Source organism: Ptychodera flava, chromosome 22, assembly GCF_041260155.1.
Source record: "Ptychodera flava strain L36383 chromosome 22, AS_Pfla_20210202, whole genome shotgun sequence".
In the NCBI taxonomy this organism is placed as follows: domain Eukaryota; kingdom Metazoa; phylum Hemichordata; class Enteropneusta; family Ptychoderidae; genus Ptychodera; species Ptychodera flava.
This window is the reverse complement of record NC_091949.1, coordinates 34,156,520-34,176,121: the sequence shown is the minus strand read 5'-3', so window position 1 is coordinate 34,176,121 and position 19,602 is coordinate 34,156,520. Positions and strand designations below refer to the sequence as shown.

At 39.9% G+C, this 19,602-nt stretch overlaps 1 protein-coding gene and 1 long non-coding RNA gene across 3 annotated transcripts in view; both read left to right on the top strand.

Moving 5' to 3' along the window:
- Positions 1 to 6,011, top strand: part of LOC139123266 (uncharacterized) — a 29,198-nt gene extending 23,187 nt beyond the window's left edge. Inside the window, exon 3 of the long non-coding RNA XR_011549625.1 lies at positions 1,969 to 6,011. This is a non-coding gene — a long non-coding RNA (uncharacterized lncRNA). The remainder of the gene's footprint in view (positions 1 to 1,968) is intronic.
- An 11,152-nt stretch (positions 6,012 to 17,163) lies between these two features.
- LOC139123265 (tolloid-like protein 1) overlaps positions 17,164 to 19,602 on the top strand; it is a 47,253-nt gene continuing 44,814 nt past the window's right edge. Inside the window, exon 1 of one of the 2 annotated variants that reach the window (XM_070689395.1) lies at positions 17,164 to 17,583. In XM_070689395.1, the coding sequence (XP_070545496.1) occupies positions 17,421 to 17,583 (163 nt within the window). In that variant the 5' untranslated portion in view covers positions 17,164 to 17,420. The remainder of the gene's footprint in view (positions 17,584 to 19,602) is intronic. The other variant, XM_070689394.1, reaches the window with a different exon arrangement.

The window sequence follows — 19,602 nt, the reverse complement described above, 5'->3', positions numbered from 1 at the left end:
AGGTACCCATCACTCTTGGGTGGTGAGAAGCAATGAGGAATAAAGTGCCTTGCTCAAGGACACAACACCATAGCCATGCCGGGGCTCAAACTCACCATCTTGAAATCGTGCGTCTACTGCTCTAGCCTCTGGCCAATGATGCCTCCACATGATTATACATACATACATACATACATACATACATACATACATACATACATACATACATACATACATACATACATACATACATACAAGTTTTCTATCTTCTGAAGCATAGACACTCGAGGGTCTATGTCTGAACACAATTGTTTTGTTGCATACGTTTTCATGTCAAAGTCGTTTAGACGCACTGTAAAACTATCCCGGGTGGTATAGGTGTACTGTGCTCAAATTACGTACGCGATTGACGGCAGAAGGTGTTTGAAATAGCAGTTTGATGATTATGTTGATGTCAGCTGAGTGTCGAATATCTAATGCTTAGTAGAGGGAAAGGGTATTTTATTAGGTGGCACCATGATACCTGGCCTTTTTGAACCAGCTCTGTCACCAGCTACACAGGCCACTCCGTAGTTGCACTGACGTGTACCCCAGGGGTAAAATGCTACCATGAACATTATCATATGACTTAAAAATAAGCATATTTCGAATTCTCATGTATTGTCGTCAGCGAATGAAAAGGCATCTCTGTAATGATATACTGTGATTCTGACTACTCAAATCTTGTTTATCCCCCGCACCAGATGCCGTTTTTGTTCCCCATACTCATTGTTTCTGCCGATAATACACTTTGCAAGTCGCAAGCTTTGTAGAATTTACCGTCAACGTTGAAATATATGGAAAGCAGTTGTTTGAAGGGAGTGTTACATAGTGATTTTGGTGAAGTTCTTTCACTTACATATTTGCGAGATGTAAAAAAGGAACTGTAAATTGCTATTTAGTTGCTGCGATAAACTACTATATCAATCGGTTGATGGGATTTCACGCAAAAAGAAAATAAACTTGACATGCATTGCTGTTATATGGATTGAAATATTACACCTTCGGGGAAAGCACTTTAATCTACATCAAGTGATATCAATGTAGAATGCACATCAACGACAGCAGATACTCAGACTCTCAAACTTTACAATTCAGTTTTGTTCTACCACTAGTGGGGTCATTCGGAAGCTCGTGAAGTAAATAAAGTTGACGTTTTCACGGACGTAACTTATTTTTGTGAAAATCGATAATTCGAATTTTCCCATGAAGTCAACGCAGGAATGACAGCCATTTTGAATTTCAAGTGTCGGGAAATATCATGGGTAATTTGTTTCTCTATTATCCAATTTTCAACAATGAACCTGGATTTTTAATTCTTGATTTCGTGAGGGAATAATTTACCGTTTTCTTGAGGATGGTTTGTGCGAACGTTTGAATCTTTCAATTTTGAGGAGTGTACCACATTAACAATGATATTAATTGTTTTTATATGCAAAGCAAATCAAGCTCACAAAAGACACCCCGCATTACTTTCTGCAATTGCTTAAGGGTGCATCTGGATATTTATTACCAATTACATGTGTCACGTGACTCTTTTAGAATGTGGGTAAAAATGTCCTTAGTCACGCAATAACAATCATGTAATGTCTATCTAGAAATTGATATGATATCAATTCCATGATAAGAAAGAAGATGCTTTATGTATTAGCCTAAATGTAACTCATTATTTTCATATTTCAACATGTCAGACAAATACATCAGTACTGTATCTTGCGACTAGATAATCAATGATGTCGCATGATGAAACGAGAATAATTTTCAGAAAACATTTACCTCGTATTATTTTTCTTTTAAAATTACAAATCGCTTAAGTTTTTTCTGTGTAATCTTTGGTGATTTTATTCACTGGTTTTGTAACATTAACATATTGGTGAAGTAAACATCTATTCTATATTATATTGTCTTTTGTAATCTTGTAACAGTTTTGTGATATGCTTTATCCAACAGCTTGAATTTAAAATGGAAAGGACATATGTTTTGGAACTGTATTTCATTGTTGTCATGGCAGTGACAATTGTGAACGTTGCCTTGCCAATTACAAGACGCGTTGCAGACTTAAACCAAGAGTTATCAAGCACAGAACCGAACCCTACCAATGCCTTGTTGAAAGCAGACTGTAAGCCAGGAGGCAGCGATAAGTGTAAGCAATCCGAAACCGTCACCATCCCTTCTCCTCTGCAATTGGTCACCATGGCGACGGTTGCATCAAGTTTGAAAGAGGGAGAGGACGGTGTTGATACAAACTGCAAGTCGGGAAATGGTGAGAAATGTACCAAACATGCAGACAGTACAAGTGAACAACGGGCAGGGGTAACAGTTACTACGGGCGGCGCTGGGAAGACGCGCCAGCCACTCCCTTCCATGTGCGGATACTGTCGATTGCCAGACTGTTCATCGTCACTCGCAGCATGTAGCGAGTTCTGTGCGAAACACTGCACGTGAAACTGTCCACCTACTATGAACGTTCTAAAATAAACGTACCTTTGAAAAGTTATAGATGCCCAAGGTAATTCTATTATTACCAGAATAGTAATTGCAGATACATTCAGTGAGGAAGCATAAGAATACACGCCAGGACAAATATAAATTATATTTCAGTAATGACATGTCACCATTAGTTTGAGGATAATAAGAGTCGCTGATCATATATCAGAGAATTTGACAGAAACTGCATCGGCAAGAGGGAAATTGTACTTCAAAGATGATGTTTTGGAGGAATTGACGGAAATCCCAAAAGGGACGATAAACCCAAGAAAGAACGACCGCGAAATTACTTCCGAGATTACTTTCGGACAGAAAAGGAAATTGTCTCAGAAGATTTATTCTGTGATCGGGGCCACACTTGTTAGAACGTCACAGTTGTTGATTAAGATTTATTTTTTCTGGCATCAGTATCCGTTCGTCAATATATAAATGATGAGCTTTCCCGCAAAATAGTTATCTTCAACCACGGGAGACGGAAATGACGCAACGGTAGTAACAAGAAGAAATCAGGCGAGATCTGGATATGCGCCATTATGTACTTAGGGAGGCCTGGGGTTTATCGTGATTTCCGGAAATTGAATGTGGGTATCCCATCAGTAGAAAGAAAACATTGTGGAACGAATAAGCTTGCGGATCGTTCAAGTTTCGCGAGCAACCAAGCGAAAAATTGTTGCCGAAACGGACAAGATGTGAGCCGGTGAATAATGGCCGTGGTGGCTTAACTCCGTTCCCAACAGAATAGAGTTTTCAATTTTTCATGCTTCGAGGTCCCATCCTATAGCACTCGGCAATTTTCCAGGTCACCGAACAACTAAATTCAATGCAAATGACTTCGTAGACACACAGGATCGTGGATAAGTCTGGAATTCTTTGATAAACCTTAGATTTCCCTTTTCCGCCATAAACTACACTTTCTGGTCAATTTCATAAAGTGGAATTTAAAAAGTCCTCGACACTGTAATGAATTTATAACACAATCTAAAGAACACTCGACCTCACACGTTCCCCTGAGGTAATGTGAGTCTCGAAAGGGAAACAAGCTAAATGTTTGCCAAAACTTTCCTCAATGACGCGTCCAACCATTATCCTACCAAATCAAGAATAAAAATCAAGGGTCACCATGTAAAGTTTGGCGCTAAATAAACAAATTAGTAGCATTACCCGATATTTGAAATTCAAAATGGCTGCCATCCTTGTGATTTCTTATTCTTCCAAGAAGCTTTAAAATGGTAGACCAGAAAGTTATTGACAAAGTTTGAGATTTCGAGTATCTGTCGCCGAACCATATAAGTTGATTTTGGGATCCCGGGGGAGCGGTGAGGAAGTGGGTACGGCAGCGTTTCCCCCATCACTGTGACATCACTTTTTCTAATGTCAGTTCTGTATCAATTTTTTTTTTCCACATGTAAGAAAAAAGCAATTTGTTATCGGTTACAAATTTTGTAACTCAGTGTGGTCCATTACTATACCCACACCACCGGGGCAAGTGAGCAATACACGCAATTATAAAGTTAGTTATGATAAATTACTATTATATAAAGGTTTTGGAACACACGCCTTCTGATACCCACTAACGAGTCATCTATTCGGAACGACAATCCTTCGCGTTTGTGATGAGTAGAAAGACTAATTCAGGTAAATGGGGTTGCTAATTAGGAAATATGGACCGTTTTCTTTAAAATACTCACAGAGATAGTGAGAGGGTAGCTATAACAGACACATATTGACACCGCGCAAGCTTGTGTTCTGAAAGTGAATAATTTATAACTGTTACAGTTATTTGTCATAATTAATAACCGAATTTACTGCTCGTTAACCGGGTCCCTGTGGTGCAACTTGTTCACAAATGCACCTACAGATGTTAACTTGTAGTGTTCAGTGTCAGCAGCAATACAGTTAGTAGAAGTTTACATCCTTAGTTCCGTTTTCCATGAGGAGCAGACTGATTTTGCATGGGAAGTGTTGTACTCCTGAACTATCTGAGTTGCTTTCCTTCAAGCTGTAATAATGGAACCTGGCAACCGGAACAAAATAACTCACATGACATTATGTTGTGTCACCAATTCAAAATATGTGCAACATTTACAGAGTAATTTACTGCTTTTAAAAAATAGTTTTATGTCATGTGGTGTGCGCGATAATCTTATATTTTAACTATTTACCGAGCAAAATCACATCCTGAACTCGTTCATTTGAGTATTGAGAGTGTCAATGTTCATTTGAGTATTGATAGTGTCAATGTTCATTTGAGTATTGAGAGTGTCAATGTTCATTTGAGTATTGATAGTGTCAATGTTCATTTGAGTATTGAGAGTGTCAATGTTTATTGCGGAATAAACCCTTAAAAATGGTTTCCAGGGTCTGTCATTGTAGCAGTTGTAACAAAATTGAGTGCAATCAGTTTTAACCAGACTTTTGTTATATGCATGTGTCATACGATGCTGGGAAAATATATCAGCGCCGTCGTAGGGCGCATGTCGAGAAAATTTGAGAGAATTACATTTCCCTAATTTTGCTTATTTCAGGCACATCATGACCTGTTTTGCTTCTGTCTGTTGGAACAACTGTTTTTTTCTCAAATCGCGATGGCATCGAATTATTTTTCCTCTTCACCTGCTGACCTCCCCCCATCCCCCGCCCGCCCAAATAGTGTTGTATGCCAGTGCCGTGAGCATGATTAACCGAGAAACACCTTGAGCGAATCGCTTGATTAGTTGCAGGAATGCAGTTTATAACAGCGCTAATGTCCGTCAGCATTATTAACATATAGGTTCGAATTGTCTGTTGACATGTAAGAATGCTAAGTTTTGATGAGATTTATTTTTCATTACAAAGCTTGTGTATGAGCAAAGGTAGGTCGCTCATACACAAAACGTGATGGTTGTTTTTCAAAGATTTTGAATAGTAAACATCATCATTATCATCATCATCATCATCGTCGTCGTCGTCGTCGTCGTCGTCATGATGATAAGCTAGAGCTGTCATTGAGAGAAATCTTCGGCCTCCGCCGTAGGAGAATGCAGAGAAATAGACCTTTCTTATGATGTGCTAAAATACGCATTGATCGATATTGTTACTTGGACAAATTGAAATACTATAGTGTATATACCTTATAATGTATAGTAGAGCCAGGATACCCAGTGTAACAGACGATGGCATAAATTGCATTGCCGGTTAACGAGAAATGTTCTGTTGTTAGTCTATCTAACAGCGAGGGGTAGGGTTGAAGATAATTTACATTTAGAGTGTATATAGTTCAGATATTAGGAATACACAGAAGTTGGTTAGGGGAAATTTTTACAGTGTAACTTTCAGGTTTCACTTCTTTATTCCTCATTAATATGTATAAATGGTTGATAAAGAGTGATATAGTTTTTGAAATGCAGTTTCACTATCATGTATGTTACACTGATTTCATGTTCTACTGGGAAAACACGTTAAAATTCAGTCCCAGGCTCGTCATCATTACTTGTCTGTGAAACATGCCTTCTCTTGTGAATAAATGATATGGTCATTTTTCATAAATCTACATTATGTTGATGTGTTTGTTGTTATGAATCCACTGTTTTTATAAAATGTCCGTAGAAAAGAGAAGAAAAAACAAGACAAGAAAAGACAAGACATTGTACAGAAAAGACATCATGTTACTTCTCTTCACATTTGCTGGTCACTCTCATGATAGTGTCATTTAAAATTACCTGTCCGCAGATTACAGAGGTAGTGTAGGCTGACCGAAAGTATTGTAGTCAATAGTCACATCAGTGTCTGTCATGTGACAACTTGTGATATACCTAGACATTCTCCTGCTTCTTTCGTTTTATAATATTTGGCAATTTTCCTCCGCTCTAAAAAGGTGACTGACATGAAACCTTCGGATTGCTTTAATCTGTCTCTCGCAGGTTTGACATTGGCAACCTTGTCAAATTGTTGCACAGCACAAAAATAATACATTTGCCGTTGAGGGCGTTCACAATTTGTGTGAAGAAAGTTCACACACCCAAATGCATAAGCTGTAATTGGTGGCGGACCTCTATGTACATGCAAACACCGTGATTGGTGCACAATTTCGATCGGTGATTGGAAAGGTTTGATTGGTTTTCATGATGTTTCGAGCAAAAGGAATGCATGGGTATTATAAAAACGCCTATGATGATTTCAGGCCCTCCCAATTTTCGAAGAAGGAAAGGAATTTGCGTTGGAGTTGTATGAAACTGGACGCATAGTCTTCACGTCATTTTGTCGAGAGGGTTTCCTTCTGAAGGCAATCACGAATGCCTTATTATATCAAGAAATTATCAAAATCCAGATATTCTGCATTGTAAAATGTGTGCGAATGAACTCTCGACACTAGCAAGCGATACGAAACAGTGCTACTTGTAATTAGATATGGCAACAACGATACGTTTCGTTAGAAATGGTGCGTTCAAGATGACCGTCAGATGTTGTGAAGATACCACATTATGGGTAGTCGTTTGATGTAACAATAGAGCTAGATCATGGAACTATAAACATACTCTATACGATAGTTGGAAATAGAATACCTTTGTGGCGGCGTCAGAAATTTAAAAATATATTTTTGTTTTAGAGCCGTATGTTTCCAAAATTTGGCAATGTTCAATGCCCGCGTGTTTACTATATTCGGCAATGTTTAACTGACTGGTGGTCCTATAGTGGACCATGCTGTTGTCCTTTTGATCAACTCTGTAAGAGTCCAGAGTGGCTGTGACGTGTCGTCGTAAGGCTGCGTTCACAAATAACGGTGGGGGAGGGCTGGAGGAATCGCAATTGAAATCTTATTTTATTCAGATCACCCTCGATTACCTCAAAATTTTCAAGTCCTCCAAGTCTATATGATCAAAAATTTTCAATTCCCCCCCCCCCAATTACATATAGCGTCAAATTTATTAGGGGTGCATGCAAAGAAAAAATAAACTTATTGGGCAGTTCTGCTCGCAGATGTTCAAAACTACTTGTTATTAGCAGTTTGCAAAGCCATTATACTACTAATTAAGGCAACTTCTTAACTTGATTCATTTTTAAACACATCAGTGGACTTTTTTGATTTATCAGTCAAGACCGACTTGAGTTAATCCAGCGCGATCTGGCCATGCCAATGGCACCTGCTGAAGAGCACACAAAATGATTGAATTTGGGAGAGTATGTTGTGAATTCCTGGCTACATTAAATGCTGCTTATAAGATTTAAAAAATTGACAATACTGGAAGGTTAAAATATTCCGTCGAATAAACGTTTTAATCTCTGAAATTTTTGGTGTAATAATGGTAAATTTGATAAAATAAAAAAAATTCATTTACTCACACATTTGTTTATATAAATTAGAGTCTAAATTTCTGTACAAAGTTTTACTTTTGTGTTATTTTACGATGAAAATGTGAAAATTTAGAAAATCAAGCATGGTGATTTAATATTCTCATATGCCACAATTCAAAAACCCCTGATAACTTTCAAGTCTCCAGGTCTTCCATATGTTGCTTTCTGGCCTGATCTTGTGTTCAAGTATGTTTCACTGTCATTAGCGTCACGTGACCCGAACTATTCTTCAGCTACTTCATAGTCAGAGCTGTCTCTGTCACTACAGGTATGCAGAGACGGTGACACTGCCCGTAGGCAGTAACAGAGCTGTAGTAACTTTGATAATTTTGACAATCATTTTGTTCAGTTTATACAACTGCATTCTTGCTCTACTTCCTACAGCGTGTTGAACCCTGCTTCCTACAGCGTGTTGAACTGTCCAGTACTTAGCTTGCCAACACAGCCTGTGAATATGTACCCCGAATTTGTATGATTGACAAATGACTCTCACTCTGGACTCTAATTCAATTATCACCCAATATTCATATATGCATGCTTTTGTTGACAAACTAAATATTGTTTGTTTCAGCATGCTGTAGGGAGACAGCAAGAAAACTGTATTAGATATATTGCATAGAAATGATGAAAAAAATATCAACAGTTGCAGCCTCTGCTCCAATACTTGGCCTTCATGTTTGAATTGTTACAAAAAATTATACATTTTGACACATCTTCGAGACAAAAGTAATGAAATGCGACAAAATGGTTCCAGATATTGTTTATTATAATTATAACTAACATTAGAACAATTGGATGACATTGTAATGTTATTAAATTTTCAGTGAATTACCTACCTGCAAAACCTTGGAATCGTAAAAACGGGAACAAAAAATGTTCAAGTCCCGTCCCCTTGTAGGCACAGTAAAATGAGTAGCCCCTGTACTACCCCCAAAATTTTCGAATCCTGCCTGAATTCTTTCAGCCCCCCAACTGTTTTTTGTGAACGTAGCCTAAAAGTTAAGCAACGGACGGGGTCTCAATAATCTGGGACGTAGGTACAGACATCAAGGCTTATCCAGGTCATCGATCGAGGGTTTCATGATAACCCCGTGTTCATACCTACGTCAACGTATCGATTGGACAAACAACTCAACAAAGGGTACGTTCCATCAGATGATACACAGGCTGGCTCGTGTCTCTCCTAAATTATATTGACATTAATAGTGCATAGAAAAATGTCATGAGAACATCGGGTCATCCGATTCTTTATTTATTCTCGTCATAGATTATTTGTGACCCGTATAAATAATGTAAAAAGGCACAGTGATTATTGCAGCTTGAAAAAAATTGTGATTTCCGAGCATTGTATGGTCACGATATCATGTATGTATCGTCAAAAGTGTATCCAAGTCTAAAGGTATTAGTCCAACCGAGCCCTGTCACAACGCTATCAGTGCAATGAAAGCTGTAAGAATCATTGATTATTTCACTGGTCAACGTTAAATGACAGATTTTAGAATGAACGAGAGAAAAATTAGATGATCTAAGGATTCGATATGCCTTAGCCATGAGATATATGTTCTTAGATAAGGAGACGTGATGGCTTTACAAAACATAGACAGACGGAAAGACAGACACACAGAGAGATATTCAGATGGCTAAATGAACTGGGGTAACGTCTTACACACATTATAAGCATAAATTTTGAATGGTACGCCGAATAAAATAAATACGGGAAACCTCAAAATTTACTCTTTTTGTTTCTGAAATATTTGTGATGCTGTAAGGTAACTGATACGACATACAGAGTAAAGTGAAATAGCTATATTGCAGCTTTTGTGGAAAAAAATGTATTCTTGTTTTATTCGATAAAAAAATAATTTATCCATTCCCGATTCCCTCTGAGAGAAATATATTTAGGTCACATACTGTAACATTAATTCCTGTAGAAGAGGGAGTAACGTCTACCAAGATTTCCTGAGGAGCCTTCGCCAATCTTGTCTACCTTGGGGTCTCATTTTCTGTACAGACATTCGAATACAATAGGGAGGAAGTCTGTGATGTCCGGTCCTTTACACAGGTCCTTTTAGTTATACAACAATGATGTTTTCACTGCGTTTTCAGATGAACAATTCAACATCTATCATTCATCATTCATAGCCACTCGTGCTTTATTGCGACTATTACGTTTTACGGAGGCGGGGAGGGGGGTTGTAGAATTTAGAAAAGAGGGTTTGGAGGCAAACAGGTAGAGTTTCTTTCTATTACAGAATCACGTGATTTCGCGCTGATGAAATAGCTCTACGGGCTCTTTTTACTGTACAAAGACAAAGGTGTGTAAGTATGACTTGTGCGATGCCCGCATGGCGGATGCGAACTACTGAATCAACGTCCTACACTGGCGTTTTCAATTCTCTCGTCTAAGGACCGTTCAGTTTTACGGCTGGGGGGGGGCGGCAAAATCTTGTCGCCGGTGTTCAAAAAAATGATGACCCCCCCCCGCATTTTTCGCGAAAAATGATGACCCCCCTTTGTCAGACGAAAAAAATTTGATGACCCCCCCCCCCCCCCCCTGAAAAATAACCAAAACCCATATGTCAAATTTACCCGCACGGTTTGGATTTGAACTCCGGTACGCGGCGCACTTTATTCGTGTAGCAGAGATGCCAGTGTACAAACTTCTCAGCCACATCCATGCAAACGTCTGTTAATTAGGACGACTGTAAGGCAATTTTTAACTTCATTTCCATAGACAACTTATGTCCATGGACATTGTATAAAGTAAACTTTATTGGAGTGGTTCGCCAAAGGCAGCCCTCCGGTTAAGAGGGTCAGGGCCATTACGTAGAGTCAACTTTATTCTAGTGGGCAACCAAAGGTGGCTCACTGGTAAAAAGAGGGTCGATCATGGCCATTGCATGAAGTAAACTTCACTGAACAGGGCCGCTGAAGGCGTCCGGCCGTTAAGATGGTCATAGGGTATTACAATAAAGTCAATTTATTGTAGTGGGCCGCCGCAGGCGGCCCGCCGGTAAAGAGGGTCGATCATGGCCATTGCATGAAGTAAACCTAATTGGAGTGGGCCGCCAAAGGCGTCTGCCTGCTAAGAGGTCATGGATAATACATAAAGTTTATTTATTGTATTGGGCCGCGGAAGGCGGCCCGCCGGTAAAGAGGGTCAATCATGGCCATGGCATAAAGTGGACTTTATTGTAGGTATTATGTTTTTGAAAATGTGGTGACCCCCCTTTCCTACCAGTGAAAAAGTGATGACCCCCCCTTCTTGGATTCCAAAATTATGATGACCCCCCCCCCCCCCTGGATTTTGCCGGCCCCCCCCGGCCGTAAAAACTGAACGGTCCCTAACTGGTTGAGACAATGCATGCTTTGACATGGTTAAAATATATCAGGGTCAGAGTTGTCTCGATATGCCGGTGTTATTCAAGGCGGGGTTGTGGCTAGACAGCAAAAATCATTCATTTACAAGACGTGAGTATAAAAAAGGGTTATCCGCTTTTTGTTCCCCACACCCCTCCAACAAACTGCGATGAAAAATGTGCTCACACAGCGCTTTTTACAGTTTCTACGTCTTCTCCAGTCGAAGAAACAGTCCAACACAGTCAAGCCGCTGATTCGTTCAACGGGGTTATCTTTCGGTAGGAAGAGGTTCGTGTGAATATTTTTTAATATAGTATGGGACAAATTAAGATAAATTATAGATTACTTAAAGCAGTATATACATGTAACTGTGTAAAGCAGAACAACATATCAACACATTTGAAATAAATCTGAAGTCAGTTAGCAAGAAATCCAAGTGGATGGAAAAATTCAAAGAGGTAACTTGTGTCCCGCTGTATTCCCGACCTTTGCAGAAAGCGCTGACCTAATACACGTATCATAATGCATTGCAAAGCAAACACTGCTAGTCAACACTGTTCACCAGGCTGTAAAGCCATAACATTGGATCATGTTGATTATTCTATACAACTTTGCCAGCATGTTATTGTCGTCATGAACCTACAAACCTAATATGGGCCTTTCTGCCAGTTTCGTCGGCATGCCAGTCTGACCGTCGATTGCCTGACTTTCAGTAATTTATCCGTCGTTCTGACGGAGCTCATATCGGTTTGACGGCAGTCTACATGTAACAACTTGTGAAGTTCCTGTCGGGCAGCTAGAAGCGTTTATAAAAAACTGAAAATATTAAAATATGAAATGAATATGCTTTTCTGATACTCTATCGTATGTAAAGCATACTGCTCTCTGAAAAGGGCCAGTAGGTGTAACTTTAATGATATTTTCACTAGTTTTGCACTTTTGTCTGACTCAGTAAGTTCTTGTGCGACCCTCAAGAGCATGTCAAACACCAACTACTAAGGTTGCCAACACAGCGTCTATACGTGTAGAATGAACTATTATTGTCCATATTTTATTTGTAGTCCGGACCAGTATTCACTTTTCAACAAAAACAGTATAGTTTACAGAGTGAGTTCACAAGCTGAGCACTGTTTGTCTCAAAGTGCTTTTTGGAGTAGAATAAGAAACTGCAGTTGACAGTAAAGGCCAATAGTGAAACTGTTATAACGCCTTGACATGTATACGGATGTGTCTGGCCAACAGATGCTATTTCTATCAGCCTATACGACAACCTAGCAATGAAATCAAGTATCCATCTTCATTGTGTCTCCGTCTGACTGACTGTGTGTCTCTCAATCCGTCTCTCTGTCTTTGCCCACCCACTAGTTCAAAACCACAATCGAAGAGTTATGTCGCTACTCACTACACTCAATGTAGCAATGATGCGACTAGCACCTAACTAGAACAGCACAGAGCAAACAAAGGTGGAAATCTCGCCGTCTTTACATCTGATTTCAATCGGCTTGGTCGCTATATTTTTTTTCACTGTATGCATGTTTTTAACTATACTATATATACTTTGCAACATTAAACAAGTGTGACAGAAATAAGACCTGAATGTCATTCTATTCGTAGTCAACTAAAGGATGTAAAATAACAAAAATAACAGCGTAAACTTATTTTTAATGACTATAATAGCATTCTCTGTTAAAGTATAGACCCTCAAGAAAAACGTTTCTCGAGGGTCTATGGTTAAACGTAGAATGCGCCGCGGGCACAGATATCCAGACTCTCAAACGTTTACAATTCTTTTCTGATTCACCACCTGCGGAGGTTCATTTCAAAGCTCTCAGTGTTAGAAAACTTTTCACCGTCTTAGTTTTTCGAAAATCGAAAATTCTATTTTTTCCCATAGAGTAAACACAAGGATGGCGGCTATTTTGGATACCAAATATCGGTAAATCTTGGGTTATTTGTTTCTCTAGTACCAAAGTTTGCACGGTGACCTCCGAAGTTTATTTTTGATTTTGAAAGAGAATGGTTGAAATATTCCTTGAGGGAAGTTTGAGCAAAAGTTTAAGTCTTTCACATTCGAGGCACATACTACCTTAACGAGAACAGCAAAAAAAGATGCAAACGTGGAAATGTCGCCCTCCCTACATCTGATTTTAATCGGATTGGTCAAGGCTGAGTATCTGTAGTGCAAGTAGTACTTATCTTATTCTGCCAGAACCTGGGTATAGATCATGCATGATTTCTCATGGACTGAATTTCCAAATAATGAAAAGAACAAGTCATATTTGGTGGGGAATCAATGTTTACTGATAACCATTTAGTTTTAGTGCATTATTTAGTGCAATTGTTTTCATTATTTGCTTCCTGCAAGCTAGACGAGCGATGAACCGACGCTTTCCGCATTGCAAGACGGGATGTAACAGAAATCCGAGGAGAAATCTCAGTCATACCTTTTCTGGTCAATCGTTTAAATGCATGGTGTGTCTTGGAGGCGTCCAAGGAGAACGTCTGAGAGAACTCAAAAATATCTTAATATGAATCACATTTGGTTCATTCTGTGATAAATCAGGCCAGGTCAAACCAGGTCAGGTCACATGTAACGGAAACAATTTTCACCCGGTCACGGCACCGTGTGTGGGACGCTGAACCTTGAAGCAAGGCTGGAGACTCGCATGGTCTGAAACTGTCAATACTATGCTTACCATAATTTTGTGTACTAAAAATAGCTGCAGTATTGAAATTCGAGTATTTACGCAAATTTGTGTTTGATCATACCTTCACATAGTTACTTATCCTCTAGCCACGATCTTACTCTTAGTTTCATTTCCTAAAATCTAAGGACAGCATCGACGTTTTAAGAGCATGTAAATAGTTTGGGTTATCTATGCCTCCTACTCTCCGGAAAGGGGGGAGGGGCACGTTTTCTTACCGACAAAATTTCATCTTATCTCAACTTTTGCTATCTGTTCTAGATGTGTTTTGATTTAATTTGAAAGTATGAAGACAACAGGATGTTCGCTAATATATTTACAAAAACAAGATATACACTTTTTACCCGTTTAGTTCAATTAGACATTGTAGCACTTTAAATTTCAAAACGTTAATAACACGTATAGGTGCTTCTATCAACAAAAATTACCAAAATAGTATAAAAAGTTAGCGACTTTGCACATTTAATTCTTCATTCTAAAAGAGTCTTTTAAGATTCTTGTTGAAAGGATAGCTTTCACTTTTAATTACTTTTTTCGTAATTTTTGTTTTGTATGTCAATCACATGTTTTTATTCTACTCCTCGGAGATTTTGAAACGCCCAATACCGGTATTTAGCTTATCTACACGACGTCTATATATGGAGATGCACCGTTATTGTTTATGTTTGAATTGTAGTCCGGACGAGAATTCACTTGTCAACAATAACATTGCAGTCTACACATGTAAACACTGAGTCCACGACCTAAATACTGTATCCCAACATTTTTTGGGAGAAAGAATATTGTAATTGACAATAAAACCAAAATAGTGAAAAAAATCATAAAAGATTACAGCTAATGGTCCTTTAAAGACAATGACACACAGTTCTCACTCACATCCACACCGGCAACAACTTTGACAACAGCCTGTTTGAGGGCGTTGTTCAAATAACCACACAAGTATGCGGAGAATGAGTTTTTTCCGTTGCCTTGTAATTTGTTCGTTCGCTCGACACATTCACAGTTATGTAGACATGTTTTACTTGCCGGTCTGTTGGAATAAATGTATATTTTTCAAAAAAACTGTTGAGAATGAACGCGACCGAGATTTGACGACTTTCTGTGAAACCAAAGTACCTGCGAAGTGTGCTTCAACACATGTTATATCCGACCATGTCACCATTTGTTCCATCGCAATAAACTGTTATGAGTGTCGTAAAGTAGAGGAGCCCAACCAGGTAACTGTATTTACATCGCCGTTATCTCTGACATCACAGGGTATGACGTCACATATGTGACTGCTTATAATACTGTTAACCGAAACGCAACGAGAACATGTCTGTTAAAGTTCACCGTCGACAAACATTGCACGCAGTTGTGAATATTTTAATTTGCCCAGATTGCCTTTTATATTTATTACACAATGCTTTTACATCGTACTCGTTCATGGATAGGTTGGTAGACCGTCAAAACAGGGGCATTTTTTTCTCAGCGTATATATCGTTCCCAGTGGTTTTACTAGCAATCTTGACTCTAGACATGGCAGCTTTCTGTGATTGCAAGCATTAAAATCTTTTAAGGTAGTAAGCGCCTCGGAAACAGACATTCGGACTCTAAATTGTTTTACAATTCTTTTCTTATCTTTTTCTAAAATAAAAAAATTGGTTTTTCACATAGAGTTAACACAGGGATGGCGGCCATTTTGAATTTCAAATATCGATAAATGTCAGGTAACTTCTTTCAGTAGCACTAAACTTTTTACGGTGACCCCTGATTTTCGTTCTTGAAATGGTAAGACTGTGGTTGAAAGTTTCATTAACGAAAGTTGAAGCAAAAGTCTTTCACTTTCGAGGCGCGAATTACCTTAAAGGTATACTGTCACCAGTTCCAATTTTACCACAGTTACTATGGAAAGAGAAAATCTAACCAATCACAGATTTTAAGCGGGTTGCCGCTTTTTAAAAACAGCGCCCTCATATGGGCATTTCGAATACCAGGGAACACCCCTTTGACCATATATGGGCATATTTAGATTACAGGTGACTGTATACCTTTAAGGAGGAAAGATGAGTATAGCAATTGAAATAGTTCACAGAATATTGCAGCGATTGTGAGGGCAGCATAGGCTACACCTGAAGAACACTATCTACTTCCGCCTTACGGTGGCAATCAGTGTGTGTGTGTGAGAACCGTAAATGGTAAATATATGCGATATACCTCCTAAGATAATGTTGAATTGTAATACTTACGTATGGCCAGTACTCGTTGAACATCTTTGCCGATAGAGGGAGCCATACCGGACGCCATACATTAGACGAGACATCGCTATGCGCTCTTTGTGATTTGAAACAGGGGCAGGCAACCAGCATATTTCCAGGAAATTACAACTAGAGATGTTTTATCTACAAATATGGTATTCTATCATATTTTGAGCGAAATTAAATGTTGAGATTGTAAAAGCTGTAACTGCTCTTCTGCTAGTTTTCCTCATTCCCAACTCACCGCCAGGTAATACCCTCACTTCCCCTCTCCCACAGACAAGGAGCAAAGTCTGTGCCTACTAAAACTGTCCTATTGTCGTTGTACATTTGCCTTCCAACTAGCAAACCGCCGAGAACGTCCTCTCAGGGAACTATACACATAAATTGCACGCTGCATGAGCAAAAGAATGCAATTTTCTTATCCTTCAGGTCCGCACCTACTGCTAAGCAAACGGGTAAAAAATGTCAAGCCCGTCATCATTCTATACTTTCACACGCACTTTTTTGTTGCAGGAACAGCTTTGTTGGCTGCCCCTAGCTAAAAATCTCTGAAAACCGCAACAAGCCCCACGCACAAAGCATAGAAGAACACGTGCTTTGTTAGAAATATTTATCGATTTCAGTTTTATTGGTTTGCGCCTCACGGTCGTACATCTAAATAGCCAAGACAGGAAATGGTCAAAAGGGAACCCCTCAAACAGCGATACACGTCGCAGACAACTCAGACAACGGACTTCATGATTTTATCACCAGTTTTTATCTGACATATTTTGCGCATTTTCTAGAATACAAGTTATCTGCAGACCCAGATCCTACGACGGAATCATAGATTTAGGATCCTCAAACAAAACAATTAAAACGTTAAACAATAGTTGCCTTATCGTAGATATCGGTACGCAAGATCACATTTCGAGGCAAGTCCAGCGTTGCTTTGCTCTCCTCTGATTGGTCAGCCCCCCATGAAACTGACACCTTTTCAATAGCGGCTGAGATGACTACTTGTTCAATGTAAACACCATTCTGTCTGCACTCGTTGCATTCCCCGTTGCAGGCAGTGTAACAGCCCGCTCTGTGAAGCCCATCACGTGGGTCAGATCACTCCTCTACCGCTATATAAACTCCACACAGCGTTTGTAGACTACTCTCACGGAACGGAACTCATCGACCCATCTGAGTGATTCGAAAGGCAAAAGCTGAGACATTTGTATTTCGTAACTGTCACACCGCACGGGTCTCCTTAGAAAAAAACCGACGCTGGTAGATCGTCCCAGGTGCAAGCATGAATGTCGAAGCTTTGTGGATATTTCTCTTGATAACGGTGCCGATAAACTGTGGAGGTCGAACTATTGAATCGACAGTCCAACCAGACGAGGAAACTGATCTCTCTGAGGAAGAATTCGAACCAGCAGCCAAGGTAGATTACACGGATCCATGCAAAGCTGGTGAGTTATTGTCCTATTGTCACCTTACCACAACGGCTAAGTCTTATCAGTTCCATCATAAGGCACTTGAAAAGTACACAATAGTGTTACAATAATTATCTCTTAACTTTGCTCTGTGTACACAATACGTTGACTATCTTGTAGGTCTGTGCACCTCTGAGCCCCATGTATACACTTTACTCGCTTTGTTGGTTCCACGCGCCCTGTACCAGTGTCACGGCAAACACAGACGTAATTTCAAGACTTTACAAGACGATTCGACCGCGAATGGGGTATCACCTCTTGCCGACGCTGTGCAGGCGGGTGGCCCGACAGCGTTTTGTAGGGAAGAATGGGTCCCACAATGATCAACAATCCTTGTATTACACAGTGGTTCAGTGCCGGCGGACGTGTCTTAGATTCTAGGTTTGTGAAAGTGCATTTTTTGGATACAAGTCTCCCTCTGACCACAGGCTATGCTATATCCTTCACTGTCTACGTGAAGTCAACAAGCTATTCACCATTTACTGCTTTTGCCTTTATTATCAACGAAACAAGAACACACAGAAGGCACTGGCGTGGGTCGATACCTGGTATTGTCGTCCTGTGAGATTTACCAGCTTTTCTATCGATTCAGAAGTTGCAAAACAACTGGCTTCAATCTGTACAGCTGTTGGGCCTCGAGTAAATTTTCACGAGCACCGACGACGCAGCGGGTTACAGGCAGGAAGTCACACACTAATCAGGCCCTTACAAAACGCCACTTGCGCAGACAGCATCCTTTATTCAGTGGCCATTTACAAATTACACCGTGAATTTCTTCGCATTTTGTGTGAAATTTCACGCATTCTTTGATTCAATTAGTCCCTGACTCGAGAGCGTTTAACAATGGGTGTTAATAGCCACTAAGAACGATTCGCTCCACCCTGTGTTTATTTTGGAAAGGTAAAACACACTGCAATTATCACGTCCAACCATTATCACACCGCCAGAAAAACTACTCAATAGTGAAAAACAATCGGTTCGCAATATGGTTGAAAATTTCAACCCGACAAAAAATTCCCTACAGATGGGTGCTTCTCAAAAGGCTAGAGTAGCGTCCGAATATCGTCGGCATAAAGCAAAATGTGAGGTGCGGGGACAAAATAGTTAAGATGCCCACAAGGAATGTCGCCACTGCAGTTTGTCACCATTCCACAACGACTGGCGATTTCTCCCACCTCGAAGACGGTACTTTAACTCGATGATCAATAACGTGTTCCATGGAAACAATACTACAGAGAGAGAGAGAGAGAGAGAGAGAGAGAGAGAGAGAGAGAACTAGGAGTTATATTCCAATTAAGAGAGAGCTTAGCAATTTCTAATTTACGCTAGAAGTGTTTACTTTACACTGTAAAGCGTAAAATAAACCGCTGTTTAATTCTGTCAAAAATAGGGCTATAGATCAGAGGTCAAAGATTGTTTTACCATTCTACCATGACGGGAAACACTCATCATGCCCCTCGTTGTCCAAGGGTGTTTGTTCCTGTGTCAAAAGTCTGACGCCTTTTGTCCCGTCACTTTCTAATTGGATCTGCGTAAATCAGAAGCCCAGCACAGCACAGATGACGCAACACCATGCTAATGGATTCACCTCATCTCTGCATTGCTGGGTATATTTATGCAGCAATGGTAACCCACGGGGCTCATCGGCATCTCTGTGAACGCTCGCTAGGTGGTAGTTCGCGGCTTTTGCGTCTCTTGTAGGTATGAGTGCAGTGGCCGCACATTCACTGCAAACACAGCCACACGAACACCAATACGGACCCGGGAGCACAGGCGCACGAAGTGTTCAATAACGCAGAAAGGGTGCCTTTTTTCATCGCGTACCACACATGGCATGGAACACTTTACGCGCCTGTGACCGGGAGGGGGTAACTGGCCTCGAATGTTTTCCTAAAATGACCTGAGCACGCAAGGTTAGCAAGTTGGATTCCGTGTTTTCAATTTCCTGAATCTATAATTTCTGAATTACAACTTTCCGAGTTACGAGTAAAATTC